Source organism: Stegastes partitus, unplaced genomic scaffold (genome assembly GCF_000690725.1).
Source record: "Stegastes partitus isolate 25-593 unplaced genomic scaffold, Stegastes_partitus-1.0.2 Scaffold1150, whole genome shotgun sequence".
In the NCBI taxonomy this organism is placed as follows: domain Eukaryota; kingdom Metazoa; phylum Chordata; class Actinopteri; family Pomacentridae; genus Stegastes; species Stegastes partitus.
Window position 1 is genome coordinate 67,797 of NW_007578881.1, and position 18,693 is coordinate 86,489.

At 42.3% G+C, this 18,693-nt stretch overlaps 1 protein-coding gene across 1 annotated transcript in view; it reads left to right on the forward strand.

The window, feature by feature from the left end:
• Positions 1-213: 213 nt before the first annotated feature.
• kcnh8 (potassium voltage-gated channel, subfamily H (eag-related), member 8) overlaps positions 214-18,693 on the forward strand; it is a 44,700-nt gene continuing 26,220 nt past the window's right edge. The window contains exons 1-5 of the mRNA XM_008296763.1: positions 214-493; positions 5,030-5,161; positions 10,585-10,791; positions 10,896-11,053; positions 17,680-17,884. Coding sequence (XP_008294985.1) covers positions 214-493; positions 5,030-5,161; positions 10,585-10,791; positions 10,896-11,053; positions 17,680-17,884 — 982 coding nt within the window. The remainder of the gene's footprint in view (positions 494-5,029; positions 5,162-10,584; positions 10,792-10,895; positions 11,054-17,679; positions 17,885-18,693) is intronic.

Sequence of the window (18,693 nt, forward strand, 5' to 3'; positions counted from 1 at the left end):
GTGTAGATATCCTAAACCGTCTTTGGGGGCCTGTAACAGTGTATTTTCCTTTATTTGAAAGCGCCTGGGAATAGACATAAGCTAGGCTAAACTGTCCACACACTTTCCCTTTGAACAGAAACATCAAAAAGACACCCATGACTGTGTGTGAGTCTGGGTAAGCAGGGGGGGAAAAAAAGTATATTTCTATCTTAATGCCACATGATCTTTACAATGGACGTCATCACCTTTCATTCTTTCTCCTCTTCCTCCCCCGCAGACAGCAACTTCATCCTGGCCAACGCTCAGGTGTTGAAGGGCTTTCCCATCGTCTACTGCTCCGATGGCTTCTGCGAGCTCACAGGTTTCTCTCGGGCGGAGGTCATGCAGAAGAGCTGCGCCTGCAAGTTCCTGTACGGGCCCGAGACCAGCGAGAGCATCATCCTCAGCATCGACGACGCCTTGGAGGAGCGCAAGGAGTTTAAAGATGAGATCATGTTCTACAAAAAGACAGGTAAGCAGTCCGAAGCCAATTTTGCTTCCAGTTGTGGCAGGTCGCAACCGTAGACTGTATAAAAGATGGACGTAGCAACCGACCCTGAAAAATGAAGCCAACCCAGAAGTGTCAAAAACCTACGTCTGCTAACTGCTGGCTCCAAAAAGCCCTGGCTAGTTTTCATGGTCAAATCCAGAGATCAGGTGGCCAATCTGAAAATAAATCAATACTGAATTTTTAAAAAAATCATCAAAATTTTGCAGGGCAAGGGGCGTGGCTGGCTTGATTGACAGTTGGCAGCGACCATACAGAGGAAGCGAGCAGAAGGTGGTAAATGTGGGCGGGCAGAGAGGGCCCGCCTCTCAATCCGTCTGACCAATCGCTGCTCCTATGGCTCCGCCCCCCTCCAACGATTTTTGCCTCACTGGCTCCAAAAATCCAAGATGTCAACCAGGAAGTAGCAAAACCCTGGCTTCATTTTCTCAGTGCAGAAACCAACGGGTGACGTCACGGTAGCTACGTCCATCTTTTATACAGTCTATGGTTGCAACGCGGGCTCTCTGCCTTCTTCCACAATTTACCAATTAAGCGTCGGAAAGAAGACCGGTAGACGAGCACGGAAAGCCATTAGAGGGTGCACAGACAGAGCGATTACCATGTGAGACACTGCCTTTTATATTTCCATAAATGGAGGGCAGATCTCTCCGTGGCTATTTCTGAAGAAGCTCCATTAAAATTGGCATAGACGGGGGCCGATGGATAGACCAAGCTGCAGGAATGGAACTCATTTTATTGACCCATTCTCATTAAAAGGTGATTAAACAAAGCCATCAGTCAAAAGTGTCCCCCCGGTTATTATTTAATGCCGAGACACATTAAGCTTTAATAGCAGACTCCTTAAACCTGTCTCCTTCAATCACACTGAGCCTGGCATCTAGCTGTGGTGCGGTACGGTTTGGTGTGTGCCGCGCTGATTAGCCAGCTGGCCGGCGAACAAAATTTAGTTGAAAATAATGAGCACATCTCGGCCTCCGTGGATGCACGCTCGCTGTGATATGAGATGTTGCCATGTGCCCTTGCATATTTATTGGAGGCTTGGATGCTTCTTGTGTTTGTTGCTGTCCATTCACTTGTGTGAATGTACCAAAAAAAAAAAAAAAGAAAAGAAATGTATTTTAATCAGGCCAGGCAACATTTGTGTTTGAATTTCTCAGTACGATCCAGGAGGAGAGTTAGTCGTTATATCATGCGTTCTAATTTCTCTCCACAGCCGTTCTGGAGCTCTCTATTGTAGTTCATTCTCGAGCTGTCTGACTTATACAGTATATCTTTATAGTCCTCAGAGAAATGGAAATCTCAGCATGTACAGGACAGCTTCTTGTCTGAATCACCTTTTATTTCCGCTTCATTCACTCAGCCTGACAATGTGTTCCTGTCAGCCAATTTCCTGTTGGGGAAAAGGGGTTATTTTGTTTTGTTTTGTCAGCGGTGAGTGATGAATCCGTCCCAACAGCATCTTTTTCGCTTGGCACCGACAAGTGGCGGCTGTTGCTATAGGAGCAGCTGATGTTTTTCTCATTGATCAAATGAACATGTTGATTAAGTGCTGCTGTTTCTGTGAGTCCACTCAGCTCTTACCACCGATCGCAAACTCTGGTCGGTTGCTTCTGGAGGAGAAACTGCTGACCTGTTGTGAAATTGTACGGTAACAAATCTGAGATGCTGCCGGACGTTTGAGAGGAAGCAGATTACTGATCGTTGGGTTTGATCAAAAGCTCCACAACAGCAGCTAGTAAATGCACCTTATGATGATGTTGCTTTGACAGCGGTTGTACAGTTTGTTTATGATGCTCTTTAAAAAAAAAAAAAGGCTAATACGGGTTTGATGGCATGTGCAATTGTCTAATGTTTTACTGCTTTTTTATATATTTTCCATGCCTGAATTTAAAACAAATTTACCAGGAGGCTCAGTGCAGTTTGCATACACACAGCTTTGCTAATACCATCACAGATGTGACTGTCTGCACAACTCTGTCTCTTGCCTTGTTGCCTCATATTACCCTCCACCATCTTCCCTTCTGTTCTCTTTCACTTCCCTTTTGTTACCTTTTGTGTCTCTCGTGACATTTTTTTTCCAACTCTTTTACCGTCTCCACATTGTTCTCTCGGTGCTAGTTTGTCTCCCGTGTTTGTCTTGCCTCTTCCTTCCTTTTTTTTTTCCCCTCCCTGTTGCCTCATCCCTCTCTCTTCGTCTGTCACAGCAGAGTCCTGAAAGTAAACGTAGCTGATTGACTCAGTTTGTCCTCCGTCTGTCTGCCTGAGAGAAGAGAACGCTGCGTGTTCGCAATCAGGAATGCTCTTTCTGGCACTGTGTGCTTGATAGTGCTGCCTTGTCTCGCAGGCATGCAGATATTCACACACACACACACATATACACACAAAAATACCGTGATTGAGATATCACCATGCGAGGAGGATTTAGTGGGTGGGAGTGACGGGAGGAAACTCCGTGGGAAATCCCTCCTTATCAGCAGTTCACTTCTACGTACTGGATGGAAAAGAATGAAAAGTGGAGCGAGGTTTTTACTTTAAAGACTTTCATTGTGACCAAGTGTGTGTCAGAAGATGATAGTTTAACACTTTCTTTAAAGTGAAACAATGGAGGAAAAGAACTGCTGAACTCTGTAGCGTTATTCTTCTCACTGGAGGTGTAATTACTCCAATATTACAACTTGCTGTTGTGTAGCGTGGAGTAGTTTGACAGAGTTGAGTAGAATCGTAGGTGAGCTGGTGTGCTGGAGCTGCAGGTTGTGGTGGAGAGAGAGTTGTGGAAGAAAGAAATAATGTAGCGTTACATTCAATACATTTTAAGCTGGAAGGTATTGTTATCATGGGGAAAAAAACTTCTAAATATTCAACTTTGACACACAGAAAGGAGTTGTAGAGGTTCCATCCAGGACAGGAGAGGGACTTTAATCTGATATTAATGAGTGAACAGTTAGATCTAGAGGACGTGGACCAACAACGTTTTGAGTTTTCTGGCCACCGAAGACCAATACTGACTCCTTCGAGATGCAGCCCAGTCTCAACCAGATTGTAGTACATTATATCCGTCTCTCAGCGACTAAACGCTCCACTGTGTTCTCCAGCTAGTTGCTAATTGTCTGCTGTTTGGTGCCGGGCAGGCAGTGCACAGTGGGTTTAGCCTTTTGATGGAAACGGCTTCCTGCTGTTACCGAAACAGGGATGATGAGAGCGACAAAAGCCATTTCAAACAACAATGCTGGGTAACTACTGAGCCTCAAAAGGCATGTTATCTTTTACAAAATCACCAAAAGTACATCATTTGTCAGAACCAGAAACTGTGAAAACCGTAATTATCATCGGGTTTTGGACTTTGCGACGGTCCTCGAGCAAACCGTTTGTGGCATGTAATCAGGAGAATGAACCAAATCTAGGCTGGAAATTGGGATTTTTCATCAAAATCACGTTATTTTGCATGTCTCGTTTAAACTTTGGACTTTTGACAAAATTCTGTGAATAGCAAAAAAAACGCTGCATTCCTTGTAACAACTGAGAAAACATTAATGACTCAACTCCAACCAACAATTGCATGCAAAAGACTTGTGCTTGTGCTTACACAGGGCACATAGGAGACAAGTATAGAAACAAATATACTAAAACAGTTTTTCCCCACTGTTTATAATACATTGGCACTTGGACAAGCTGATATGAGTTTTTTTTTTGTGTGCAATTTTTGTACAACCAGTCAAAGAAATATAACTTTTGTTTTAACTTTTGAAGGATTTATGGCATTAGAATTTTGTTACAGGGCAGAAAATACATTTTTGTGTTTTCTATACTTCTAGCCATGGATGCGCTGTTTCCATTGAGACACAGTAAAAGTTGAGTCCTGGGTGAGTAAACAAACACCCAGAAACTCTTTGGGGTTCAGAGGGTGAAGTAAACTATTGAGCTGTAAAACCACAGTGACCAGAAAGACACTAAAATGCTAAATAGTAAAATAAACACTGGGGCCGGCAGTCAGGCGATAATGCTCTGTGTACTTAAAAATGTGTTGTTCACGTCCATGTACAGGATGATATATGGTACTTGCATTTTCTGGACACAAAAATCTGTGTCCTATGACATTTTCTTTGATAAATCAAGTATTTAACACTGATACAAGAATCAGCATGAGCACCGTAATGCTGCTGCAGAAACACACACGCTCACAGACGCTGACCTGCAGTTCCTTTGAAAAGCAATCTATTTAGCAGGAGATGGGACCTCAGAGATGGGTTCATCTCTTGCTGTGCCTTGGGAACTGTGGCTCGGTCTATTTAAAGGCTCTGTTTCTCCCGAGGGACTTCCAACTGTGGAAAGGCTCACTAATAAGTCTGGGAATCTGTGAAACTGTTGCTCTGCGAGACACACACACACACACACACACACAAACAAACCTACACGCACACAAACTGGTATGTGCACACATACATTGTCCAATCAGAGACGATGTTTAAAAGTGTTAATAGGAGTGTTTTTCTCTTTCAGCGGTGCTGTTCTGGTGCCTGCTGGACATTGTGCCAATTAAGAATGAGAAAGGCGACGTGGTGCTCTTTCTGGCTTCATTTAAGGACATCACTGACACTAAAGCCAAAGCCATCCAAGAAGACAAAAAAGAAGGTCAGTATGTATGTTAGTACTGTTGAATGGATTCCTTACAAGAGAGCTGAATACCCCCAAACCCCTAAAACACTCCCTTTTTATTCAGCATGAGGATTTTGGTCGTGGGGCTGCAAGGTGGTTTAGTGGTTCAGTGGTTTGCACTGTCGCCTCACAGCTGGAAGGCCCTAGTTCGCGTCCCTGTTTGGATGCCTGGGATCTTTCTGTGTGGAGTTTTGTTCTCCCCGTGCAGCGTGGGTTCTCTCCAGGTCCCACACAGTCCAAAAACATGTTGAGGTTAATTGGTGATTCTAAATTGTCCGTAGGTGTGAATGTGAGTGTGCTTGGTTGTCTGTCTCTAAGTGTAGCCCTGTGATAGACTGGTGACCTGTCCAGGGTGTCCCCTGCCTTCACCCTAAGTCAGCTGGGATAGACTCCAGCCCCCCGTGACCCTAGTGAGGATGAAGTCGTGTATAGATGATGGATGGATTTTGATCATGTATGCAGCCGGAGCGTATCATTTATCCATCAAACCGACAGACAGAAAAAAAACAATGTGTAAAATATGTTTGCTATTGTAGACGAAGCCAATCGCTGACACAAAATGTGTGGTCGAGCTGCAAAAATTGTTTTCTCAGATCACTTTAGCGTCTTACGTCCATCATAGATGCTTCGGTTTAAAGCAACTGGACTTCTCTTTTAGATTCTTGAAGACGTTTCACCTCTCATCCAAAAGGCTTCTTCAATTCTGAGTGAGAACTGAAGAAGCCTCTTGGATAAGAGATGAAACTTCAAGAACCTAAAAGAGAAGTCCAGTTCTTAAAGTTACCACGACCAGCAGAAATAACAACTGCAAAACTATAGCGCTGAAGTGCAAAAACTTTGGGATCTTTGGATTACAAACACTTATTAAATTCAGTGTCCTCGTTTCCATTACCCAGCCAGGGTTAAATCTGGAAAACTCCAGCAATAATTGACACTTTTACCGCCACCTAATCAAAACTCTAAATCTGAAACTGAATAAGAGCCTTGAAGGACAACAAATGCTACATCCATTTAGTCACAGCCAGCACCAGACAGCCTGTTCAAGTGAAAGCGCCACGCTTGGCAACCTTCGAAAAATGGCGCCGGCTGCATTCTTATAATAGCCTGGTCACGGTACATGGACCTCCAGGAGTGGACGGGGTTAGATTATTTTGACACCTCAATGCATTAGGCTTGTGTTTCATTTCAAAGTAGCCCTGTCTCCTCGAAGTTAAGCTCATACACGGCTTATTTCTGTCATCAAATGTGTTTTAAGGAAATACAACCTGGGTTATGTTCAGTGGCATTATTGCTCCCAGTACAGAAAGTTGTAACACAAGTCACAGGTGGCTGGTTGGGGTGGGACGGTGGGACACAGAGCGCACACAAGACTGGGCTTGGAACTTTTTTTTCTATGCTATTCTAATTATCTTCATTATTGTAAATACAAAGAGCAGCTAAAGGAAGCAAAGTTTGCCCTCAAAGTCAACATCCTCAAAGGGCAACACCTAAGCTCAAGCCAAAAGCAGCCTACAAAGCCAGACAGAAGGTCAGCGTGTGTGAGTGTCAGTGTTTGTGTGTGAAGTCAGCAAACTGACTTTTCTCATCTCAGGCCTGCCTCCCCTGGATTTGCCTAATTAGTCTCATTACAGTAAATAAGGGAGAGCGAGAAGCAGAAAGTGAAGTTATTTTGGCTCGCGTAATGACATGCGTTTCATAAGAAAGGGAAAGAGGCTGATGCTGCATGCCTCTGACAGAAACCAGCGCCTCGCTATAATGGCTTTGGGTCGAATACGTCGGGTACGTCTCACAAGCATTTACATCTTGCTCTAGGTGCAGACGTAGAAGATGTGCGTCTTTTTTTTTTGTGGAGGTAAACTTGTTTTAAGTTACAAAGTGAGCAGAAACATCCTTGAACACACATAAAGCAAGGTGTGAAAAAGAGAGATATAAAGGAGACACGGTGGCACACAGACGTTATGACATCAGTGGGGTATTTCCATCCATGCCGGGGAAGCCTTTCAAGGGCAGACAGACACTTCGGGTGTGACCCACTTAGCTCTCTGTCTGGACAACGTGGACAAAAGAGGGAAACCGCCAGCAGTGTCTCTATCTACCCGTCCTCTCTTTCTTTTCTGCCATGAATTTTCACCCGCTTTGTCCCTTCCTTTCTACCTTCCCCTCCTCACCTTCCTCCGTCACCTCCGTGTCTCATCCATTTCAGCTCCTTTTTTACAATACCCTCCCCACCTCCCCGATCTGCCCTACATGCCTCTACCTCCCTCACCCCGTTACACACACAACACTCCCCACCGATGCTCCCCCTCTTACCCGTACAAGCATGGCTATAAAAGCGGAGGGGAAATTCATTAGATCTAAAAATAAGCATGTCTCTGCGTCTGTGCTCCTGCCGTGTCGCGTCCCCCAAGGCTGCACCGCGTTATGGATGGGCCCTGTCTGCTCGCCTTGTCTGGGGCCCGTACACACAACACACACACACACACACACACTCCTCGGAACACATACACTTTCCAGAGGACGTTTCAGAATCAGTTATCGCGTCTATTCTCCGGCTTTGTTATTGTCGTTATCCTCCCCCTCGAGCCAATCTGGCCTTGCCGTAGGTTCACAGCAGTGAGAACTGGGCTCAGAACCCAGCAGCAATAAAGTGCCTTCTCCTATTACCCAACTCCTCAGTCCGAACGCATCACTCCTGCACTATATCTGCTTTATCTAGCGCCGCAATACACTTGGAAGAAACACACACAGGAGTTGCAGTCCAGCAACGAAAATAAACCACACTGCTTAACTGCCTCCCTGCCCCAGTGGCGACTTATCAAAGCCTAAAATTGCACTGTTTTGTTGGAAATAGTGTTTACACAATAAGTCATTATCGACCAATATGTACTTTTGAATAATCAAAACAGGGAGCACATTTTCTATGACTGCACAAAAGCAAATTGACGGTAAACACTTTCTTCTTCTTTTTTTCCACAGCTCACTCTCTTTGCATTTCTGAGCAAATTGCACAGTTTGCTCAGAATTGAAACGTTCTGGCTGTTGCATATTCATGTTTCCCTATTCAGGACAGAATATTATGTATTTCATCAAGCATAATGACTGATTCAGTCATCAGGAGTTAACCTTGGGGGGTAAAGTATTGTAGATGGGAGCGTGATCATGTTTGTGTGTTTGCAGAGCGGCGGCGCGGCGGCGGCAGGGTGAAAACAGGCTCTCCATTCAGCTCGGCTCGAATGAGGAGCAGCACCGTTCTCTACCACATCTCTGGTCACCTCCACAGCAGAGAGAAGAGCAAGATTAAACTCAACAAGGTACCATCAGACTCTTCAAACAATGGGATGTAACATCATGAAGGACCATTCAGAAATAATATGGGAAGTGAGAAGGTAGCTGTTATTATTGAAGCACAGGGGACAAAATCAAGGGCAGAGAACTGAGGCAGCTGAGAGGAGGGAAAGTTAGAATAGAATAAAATAGAATAGAATAGAATAGAATAGAATAGAATAGAATAGAATACTTTATTAATCCCAAAGGGGAAATTGAGTTATTACAATAAAAAGAGTAAAGTTACCACCACCTTATAAATAAGCAAAAATAAACAGTAAGAAAATATAAAATGCAAAATGTACAATAAGTGTAATATGTCTACGTAGAAAAGTCCTGCATGAAGTGTAGTGCCAATAATGTGCAACAAAACAAGAGTACAACACAAGTGTGCAAAAGGCAATTTCAATGACGATGCTAGAAAAAAACACATGACCCAATGATGGAATGTTGCACCGTTTCAACCACAGTGAAAATAACAGCACACATAAGCAAAATTATGCTATTTTTGAATATATTAAAATACAATAAAACACTGTAAGTTTATGGTCACACAATTTAAAAGACAAAAAATCTGTTTGTAAAAATACAGATTTTTAATTTTTTTTTATTTTTTTTAAATTTTACAGTTAACATTAAAACTTTTTAAAATGCGATTTTTACAAGAAATGATCTGTAATTTCGCAAACAGTTAAATCTGTAAAATAACAGTTAAAAAATATTAAAAACAGAAAATAATGTGTTTTTATTTACAATGATTGTTAAAGAACAAATCATCATTTGTAAAATGCAGGTTTTTGATTCTGACTTTATATTTTTTCCCCTCATTTTTATTTTTACAGCTAACATGTAAATTAATTATTTTTTCTGTGATTGTACCTTTCAATTTGCAAATTACATTATCTGTACTGATACAAAAACATGGGAAATCTGTAAAATAACAGTAAGTTGGTCAAAACATTACAGTTCAAAACTAATACCAATTTTGATCTTTTACAGCTTATATGTGAACAACAAAAGTGTTGGAATTAGCTTTAGTAGAACGTATGAATTCAAAATATTTGTACTTTACTTGAAGTTTTTCCATTTTATTCAACTTTCTACTCCAACTCCACTCCTCCAATATTTTGCTTTTTATTCCACTACATTCGCTGTAGTTACCTTTCAGACGACATTTAAATTTTTCTGACAAACTCACAGTTTCTTAATTTATGTGTTGAGAACATTCCCCTACTTCTTAAGCCATTTAACCATTTAACAAAAAAGCCTCTTGATTTAGAGGGAAAATGGCACAGAAGTGAAAACAGGGCTGTTTTTCTGAACTCATGAAAAATGTACTTTTGAGAAATTCTCACTGGACAGCAACGATACAAACATAACAATCTTATAAAACATGATGCATGGCTCTAGACTGAACTACCCACTTATATATACAGTACAGGAGTTAAACTTAGCTACAGCAGTGAAATGCAACATATGCATGTAATATTGATCTATAAGAATCATATGTATAATAGTAAAACACTGACAGGGAACATTGCAAAAAGTATCGGAGGATTGGAGTGCAGGACTTTAACATATTGCGGCTTTACTACTTTTACTTTATTAAATGATCTGAGTGCTTCTCTACCACTGGTGTTTGTCATTTAATATGACAATATGCGCTGATGTTCCCGTACAATAAGATGTGCACCCTCGGGTTGAACTGGAAATGCTTTATAAACAAAAGATGGTGCTTCAGAACACACACTACTCGACAAGAGGTTGCATCTCCAAAATAAAGTAAATAAGCATGCTGTACGTTTTTTTTTTTTTCTTTTTTAATCTGCATGACGTTGCATGGTGGTTCAGTGGTTAGCACTGTTGCCTCACACCAAGAAGGTCGCTGGTTGGCGTCCCGATGAGGACACTCGGGATCTTTCTGTGTGGAGTTTGTATGTTATCCCCGTGCATCGTGGGTTCTCTCTGGGTTCTCCGGCTTCCTCCCACACAGTCCAAAAACATGTTGAGGTTAATTGGTGATTCTAAATTGTCCGTAGGTGTGAATGTGAGTGTGCTTGGTTGNGCTCTACCAGAGTACAAGGTAGCAGATGCCAAGAAGTCCAAATTCATCTTACTTCACTACAGCACATTCAAAGCGGGTTGGGACTGGCTGATTCTGCTCGCCACGTTCTACGTCGCGGTGACGGTGCCGTACAACGTGTGCTTCATCGGCGACGACGATGACCTGACCCGCAGCACCACTGTCAGCGACATTGCCGTGGAGATATTGTTCATAATAGGTCGGTTCATACACTGTTTCAGCACCAGAATGAATGATGGAGCTTTTAAGACGACCATCGTTTTCTATGATCAAATCCTGTCTTTTCTTTTGTTTTTCTGCCAGATATTGTTTTCAATTTTCGCACCACTTACGTCAGCAAGTCGGGCCAGGTGATCTTCGACGCTCGACAGATATGCATCCATTACCTGACCACGTGGTTCATCATCGACCTGGTGGCCGCATTGCCCTTTGATCTGCTCTATGCCTTCAAAGTCAGCGTGGTGAGTAGTCATTGAATGGTTCCTGAATCTCCCCTAGCTTTATTATAGAAGGTCAATGATGAGATACAGTACAGTCACGGTGCAGATTGCCAGATTTGTTTTGCTATTTGACTTCCAAGAAACGTCACATATCTAATGCAGCTTTTATTAACATCGAAAGAAGAGATGCTGTAAATAAAAGATGACTTTAACTGCTATTGTGGGGGGGACAAAAAACAAAGAAAATACACGATTGATGTAACAGCTGCCTCTAATCCTGTCATTGTAAAGAACAGCACCTCCAGCACGTTTGACATTTCATAAGAATAGATCATGTGGATTGTTTCCAGAGCTGCCCCGGCCTCTTTGATTTGGCGTATTGATTCCGCATACTGTACAAGCTCTGACAAAACAATCAAATCCGAATCATTAAAACCTTTTTTTTTTTTTCCTCTCCTGTTCTGCTCGAGTCAAATACACGGCCCCCTCAAGAATAGTTGAGCGGACGACGAAACCGAGTTCTGGAGCAATTAGGTGGACTATCTTGTCTTGTCCCCGACTGAATGATATCACCCAATCGAAGTACTGCACTATAGGGAGGTTTTGATTGGTGGCTTGTGTGAGGTTTTTGCTTTCTGGTCCTCTAATTTAGACAGAGAGAGATACTTTGACCGCTGTTTGCTTCCTGAAGCACACTAATGCGAATCAGAGGGTTCAATACACAATATTGGATTGATGATAGATCCGCCTTAAAGCTGGAGTAAGTGATTTTTAGTCCAGTTTTGGTTTGGTCAGATTTAATATCTCCTGTTCTGTGTGTGTGCGCTGGAAGTTAAACAGTCTTTTCAGATTAATTAGGATTAACGAGCAAAAATAGAAAAACTCTTAGTTAAGAAAAACAGTTTTTTACTATGAAGGGGAAGGAGGAGTGAAAGTGTGCTCCAGGCGAAGGTGCCAGTTAGGCTCCCAACTCTATTAATGGAAATACCACACGTTCCCAGTAGGTCTGGCTTTGGGTGTAGGGCCACTAGGCCACAACTTCCCTCATCGCCGCGGGGGGGAGAGCAGTGGCTGGTAATTGCCGAATGTTCTGCGTGATGTCCCCTCTAAGGACGAAGCATTCAGACTGATGTCCCTTTTGTGGACAGAAGCCAAAAGCGAACCACAGGGGCTCAGCAGCTAAATGTGCTCTGCTTTAGTTTGTTTTTGTCGTATGTCTCCGTCGTTTCTGCTGTTTTGGCATTTAGCTGTTAGGTAATGAAATTGCACTTCTTTTTTTCGTTGCTCTTGTTTCCTGGATCCAGTTGTTTAAAAAGATTTATTAGCTCGAAACGACTTGGATTTGAAAATCACGTTTTGAATCCAACTTTTCAAGATGACCAAATACAGTTTACCTGTTCTCCGATTGGGATTACGTATCTCTGTGTAGGCTACTAACTAAAGAATGACTGGTAAAATAACCAACATGGGGTCTGTTCAAGAGTTTTTATTTGAGGAGAAAACACAATAAAACAACACAAACATCCCATCACCATCATCATCTGATCCAGAACAGATAAACACAAACAAATATACATTATTCACAAATCCAATCTAGATATTTTGAATGCACGTTTAAGTATTAATGTGTAGAGGTTAACAAATTAAAGAATGTTCTCCATTTGTCCTGCTTTTTGACATTTTTAAGAGGCACAATGATATAATTATTTCTGATACTGACAATTAGAAAACTTTGTTATATTGACAGATGGAGACAAAATCCCTTTTTTTTTTTTTTTTACATTTACTGTACTTAAAGTCTTAATATTTAGCCTAAAGTCTATTTCATTCATTTTACTGATTACTGTAGGAGTTAAACAAATAAAGTGTAAAAATATAAATTCAATTCAACTCAGTTTTATTTATGTAGCAGCACTTCAACAGGTAAGTCATCTCAAGCCACTCCACGTTGTAATGTGAAGACCTTACAGTATTATATTACAGAGAGAAACCAGAAGAATCCAGTGGGAAGGAAAAAAAAAAACCTCTTCTTTGACAGGAAGAAACCTCCGGCAGAGCCAGGCTCAGTGAGGGCGTTCATCTGCCTCGACCAGTCAGGGTGAGGGTAAAGGGCGAGAGACGAAAGGAAAGCAAAAAGAAAACAGACAGACAATGCATTAGAGAACAATAAACACCGGGGAGGTTGGTGAGTTGAATAAGTGCAGGTCAGAGACATGTAGCTCCAGATCCAGAGACACCTGCAGAGAGAACAAACTACAGAGAAGGAAGACACAAAGTTAGTGACAGTTAGTGGCGCATAAATGTATGGAGCAAGAAAGAGAACAGCAAAGAAGAGGAATTCCCCCCTACAGTATAGGCCTATAACAGCATAACTAAAGGTTGGTTCAGGATCACCTGAGCAGCCTTAACTCTGAGCTTTATCAAAGAAGAACGTTTTAAGCCTGTAACCTAAAATGCAAGGAGAGCATATGTACAGCACATGGAACAGATGTTGTAATATTTGAACAATTTTAAAGTCTTTTACAGTTTGTTTCTGAAATACCTCCATCCAGATTTCTGCTGGGTTCAGTGTAGTCCTGATTTTTTGCAACAACACATACTTGATCCTGATCTATACCAAGACTAGATTACATGATCGAATCTGATTTCAGAATTCCTTTTTTCTTCTTCTTCTTTGAAGAAGCCATTTTCAGGATTTGATCCAATCTAATCAGGCTACTTCTGACCAACTGGGTCCTACTTCTCAGGGTTCTTTTTTTTCCTGTGAACTTCTGCACATTTCAAAAGACCCCACAGATGTGTTTGAGGGAGCTGGAGTAGTTTTCAAGACAACAAAAAAGAGGAACTGAAAAAAATATATAAAAAAACAGAGCTTATTTTTTAAAGCACTTCTTCTTTCAGAGCTTTTTATGAACATTGTCATTGTCTTTCAATACACTTCTTATTTGGTCTAAAATGTAAATTGTACTAAATTAAACCAGCTTACCGTCCATTCTACATATTTAAAATATTTTGGTCAGCAGTGAGGTGATTATGCAAAGCTCTACTAGATATTAAGTGCTATTATTAAAGCTCCTATGAATATGTCTCCAGGACCTGGATGCCTCCCTGGTGTTATTGCATTGTTGGCATAACAGCGTTATTCATGCTTATCGGCCCGAAATAAACGCATCAATAAAATAAATAAAAACACACGACCAGTCAAGCCGTTGCGATAGGCTTGTAGGACTAAAGGCGTGGCTGCAGGGGGAGAAATAATGAGCATTTATATGAAGTTATAGTCTCATGTGCAGATGTTGCCTTTAAAAAAAAAAAAAAAGCTGAAGGAAAGTTAAAAAAAAAAGAAAAAATCAGATAGCTAAAGGCAAATTTCACACCTGATGGGCAGAGGAAATGAAAATGTGAATGACATCGGGGTGAGGGGGAAGTGGCAAAGGAGAAAACTTGAAGGACAAAGTGGCGGGAGGTGCGTATCGTTGGGTACCTTAGATTGCTTACTGCTCATGCTGCTGGAGGAGGATGGGATGCGGCGCAGGCTGCTCGCTCCATAGGTGGGATGTGCGGTGGTGATAGATGGTGGAGAGGAGATGGAGCTTCTCCCCAGGGCTCGGTAGGAGGCTTCATTACCCCTCGTGCTGCACCAGTTCTCTATTTCTCACAGAGAGAATGGAGGAAAAACCGCCATAAAACATGCTGCGGCCGTGTGCAGGAGCAGCTCTGATAAGGACCGTCCACACATGGCTTTGTTCGGACGCTCTGATTCTCTCTTTTGCCCTCTCTCTCTCTCTCTCCCACCTTTCTTCTCTACCTCTGCCGCACATCATCCCTCTGTTATTCCTTTATACATACATTTTCTATAGAATTTATGTCCCACTTATTCACTCGCCATCCCTCCCTCATCCCTTCCCCACTACAGAAACACACATGAAACATACATCAAATATCCTCCATGGCCTATATCCTCCGAAATAATAGCTGGTGTGTGTGTGTGTGTGTGTGTGCATACCTCCATTGGGGATACACGACGGCAAGCCCCAAATGATGGACTGTTGGTGGAGATTGCCTGAGGAGCAGGTGCACAATGGATGACATTCACATCACATCTACAGTACATGAAAGTAGGAAAGGTGTGAAAAGGAATTAAACATTGTGTGCGTAAATCAGAAAAGCGACGCAAGAAGGCTTCGGCCGGAGCGGTTTAATTTGCTGCAGGGGAGGGAAAGAAAGAAGTTTAGAAAAGGCAACAAAAGAAGAAAGCAATGTTGCTGATGGTGAGGACTGGAAGTTAAAAAACAACAAAACAAACACACCTGCGAGCAAACGCCTGATTGCTCTAATTGGTATTTTTTACATCCGAGAGTCCTTCATCAGGAAACCTTCATATAGATCATACTGTAGAAATGTTTACAAGCAGTTGTCAAGTTCTAATTATAGAATGGGAGAGCGTTTGAGCGGACGCTGGAGAGGACGTGAAGCATGCTTTTTACCACTTTATTTAGTGTGTGCATGCAGCCGTGTGTCACTCTGTGTGCCTGCGTGTGTGTGTGTGTGTGTGTTACGCCGGTTTATCACTCTTCTCATGAGATTAACTGTCTGTAAAAAGGGAAACGATTGCGCTCTGCTCCTCTCTTTCAGACATTTCCGTTTCACTCGCTTTATGTCTGTATTATGATATAGTTTTGCTTTATAGTGATGATACTGATGTGCATTTTTTTGTATATCTATACACCGCTTAATCCTCACTAGGGTCGCGGGGGGGCTGGAGCCTATCCCAGCTGACTTAGGGCGAAGGCAGGGGACACCCTGGACAGGTCACCAGTCTATCACAGGGCTACACTTAGAGACAAACAACCAAGCACACTCACATTCACACCTACGGACAATTTAGAATCACCAATTAACCTCAACATGTTTTTGGACTGTGTGGGAGGAAGCTGGAGAACCTGGAGAGAACCCACACTGCACGGGGAGAACATGCAAACTCCACGCAGAAAGATTCCAGTGCCCCCACCGGGACGCGAACCGGCAACCTTCTTGCTGCGAGGCAACAGTGCTACCAATTGCGCCACCTTGCAGCCCGTTTGTTTGTATATTAAAGTGATAAATCATGGACATTTGGATCCTCTTTTAAATGTACAGTGACTACAGGTAAAGATACTTTAACACAACTACAAGAAAAATTTGTTGTTTCATTAAGTTACTGTCCAGAAGTGTCACTAGATGTGAAAACAAGTGACTATACCTTTGGGATCAGAAGGCAGCATTGCACCCTTTAGCAAAAATAACTTCTTCTAGGCATTTTACATATTTGTTCTCCACTCTTGCTGGCCATTCTCCACGCAAAATTCCTTCAATTGCAAGAAGTTTGAAGGTTTTCTTGGATGTACTGCCTGCTTCAGAACCCAGACAACGTTTCAGTGAGACTCAAATCTGAGCTTTGACTTGGCTGTTTCACTCGATATCTTGTTTTGTCTACGTGTTTAGGATCATTTTCCTGTTGAAAGCTTGTGTACGGGCATTACGTTAACTTAAAGAACTCTTTGATATGATGCAGAATGTATTTTTGAATCAGTGTCTGCAGGCTGTCTGGTTCCTGCGGTGGCACATATTCACTGGCAGACTGCCGTTTTGCTTTGAGGATCTTTTTGGACGGCAAAAGCTTTTCCATGCACTCTGACACCAGTAGTTGTAGTTGAATGCAGATCCTGTGATGAAATTTTGGACTTCTTGGAGACTTCTTTTTGCATCAAATGTTCTGCTCTTGGACTGAATTTGCAGGGACGGCCAGTCCTGGCAGCGGTCATTTGAAATGGACGCCATTTGTAGATGATTTTTCTAACAGCAGAATGATTTCTTTCAGATAGTTTGGAGATCTTTTTAAACCTGTTGCCAGACTCTTGGGCATTCACAGTGTTTGTTTCTGAAAGCCTCTTTAGATTTTGGCCTGATGATACAACACACACTTAAATAGTGAAGAGAACATGAAACTGCATTCACACCTAGTTACAAAAGACCCTAACGAACCCCGTTGTGGCAGGGGGAGCGACCCACATAATGCTGGCGGGGGAGCAACAAACCCATAATTGAAACCGAAACTCAGGTGTTAATGGCTCCTTTAGGATATAAGTATCTGGAACCTCCAACTCGTCAGTCAGAACGGATGAAGCCACTTGGATGAGAGGTGAAACGTCTTCAAGAAACTCAAGCAAGTCCAGTTGCTACGATTAAACTACGAGAATGACCTGGATGACTGAGAATCTTCATAGACAGTGAAGAGAACTGTAGACTCTAGATCTCAAAGGTTTAAATAAGACAGTGTTCCACCTGTCACAGCCAAAAGAAGCTCTGATCATTGGCACCGATTCTGAAAACCCTGATTCTAATCTCTTGGATTTGAAGGTGTAATAAATGTGGTTCTAGATTTTTCCACGTGACTGCTCTGTTTTATTATTTATTTAAATTATGAATATGACTATAATAGACGCTGTTTCAAAGACAGATGCCTTAATATGTCAAAACAAAAAGCCATCAATACCTATTTGCTTTCCCCGACATGTTGTTCATGACAAGAACTGTATGAAATTGATAATTTCACCACCTGCATCCCAAAAATAAATTCACCTTGGTTTCTCGTTCCTTATCCCCAGGTGTCCGTGGTGCACCTGTTAAAAACTGTGCGTCTGCTCCGTTTGCTGCGGCTGCTGCAGAAGATGGATCGCTATTCGCAGCACAGCACAGTGGTCCTGACCCTGCTGATGTCCATGTTTGCCCTTCTGGCCCACTGGATGGCCTGCATCTGGTACATCATCGGCAAGATGGAGATGGAGGCCAATGCCTACAACTGGGATATCGGTGAGTACTGCGGCAAAATGATGCCAAGTGGTACCCTAAATCCAAGAACACCTACAAGCTCCCTCGATGTTAAAACAAACGGTGAATCATTGGGAGCTTCAGCGTCATTGCTCTCAGCACACCGGGGGAGCTTTTGGGCTCCACACCAAAACCAGTTGGAGCATCCTTTAGGCGCTGTTGGTGCTTGGATTAGTGCAACTGGGAAATGTAAAATGATATGAGGTGTATGTGTGTAACTTCACAGGCCACTTTCATTTTACGTGCCTCGATTTAAAGTAGAATTTGATGCCTTGCCTGAAGTCTCAACACAATTACACTGTGGAGTGTCAGATAAGGTAAAAACAATCATTTGTTGCTCTGTTATGTCTCGAGAGACGCTTCAACTTATTATGCTACCAGATTTCGCATTCACACTTAATAGCTTAAATAAATGAGATTTAAAAGCTGAGAATCAATTACAATAATATAATAAGGTCTGTTTACAGAAAGAAATGTCTAGAAAAATGAGGGCAGGTAAAAACTGATGTAAAAGCAGCTGCTGGAGAAGCAAGTTGCGCATTTGAAAGAGGAACACAAGGCAAAACCGTGAACTTAGGTGACCGCTCCATGTCTCCTACCTGCTGCTGTGGGGAGAGTTGCGTGGCATGTGAAGTGTGCATGCAGCGTCAACTTTGTTCCAAGATGAAAAAGGAAAAATGGATTAGAGTGGCATCAAATAGGGCTTGAAATGTGGGACTGAAAACCAGCTACAGATTGGAGCTTTAAATCAATAAGGAGATCTTTGTACAAAAAAAAAAGGTAGGATGTGT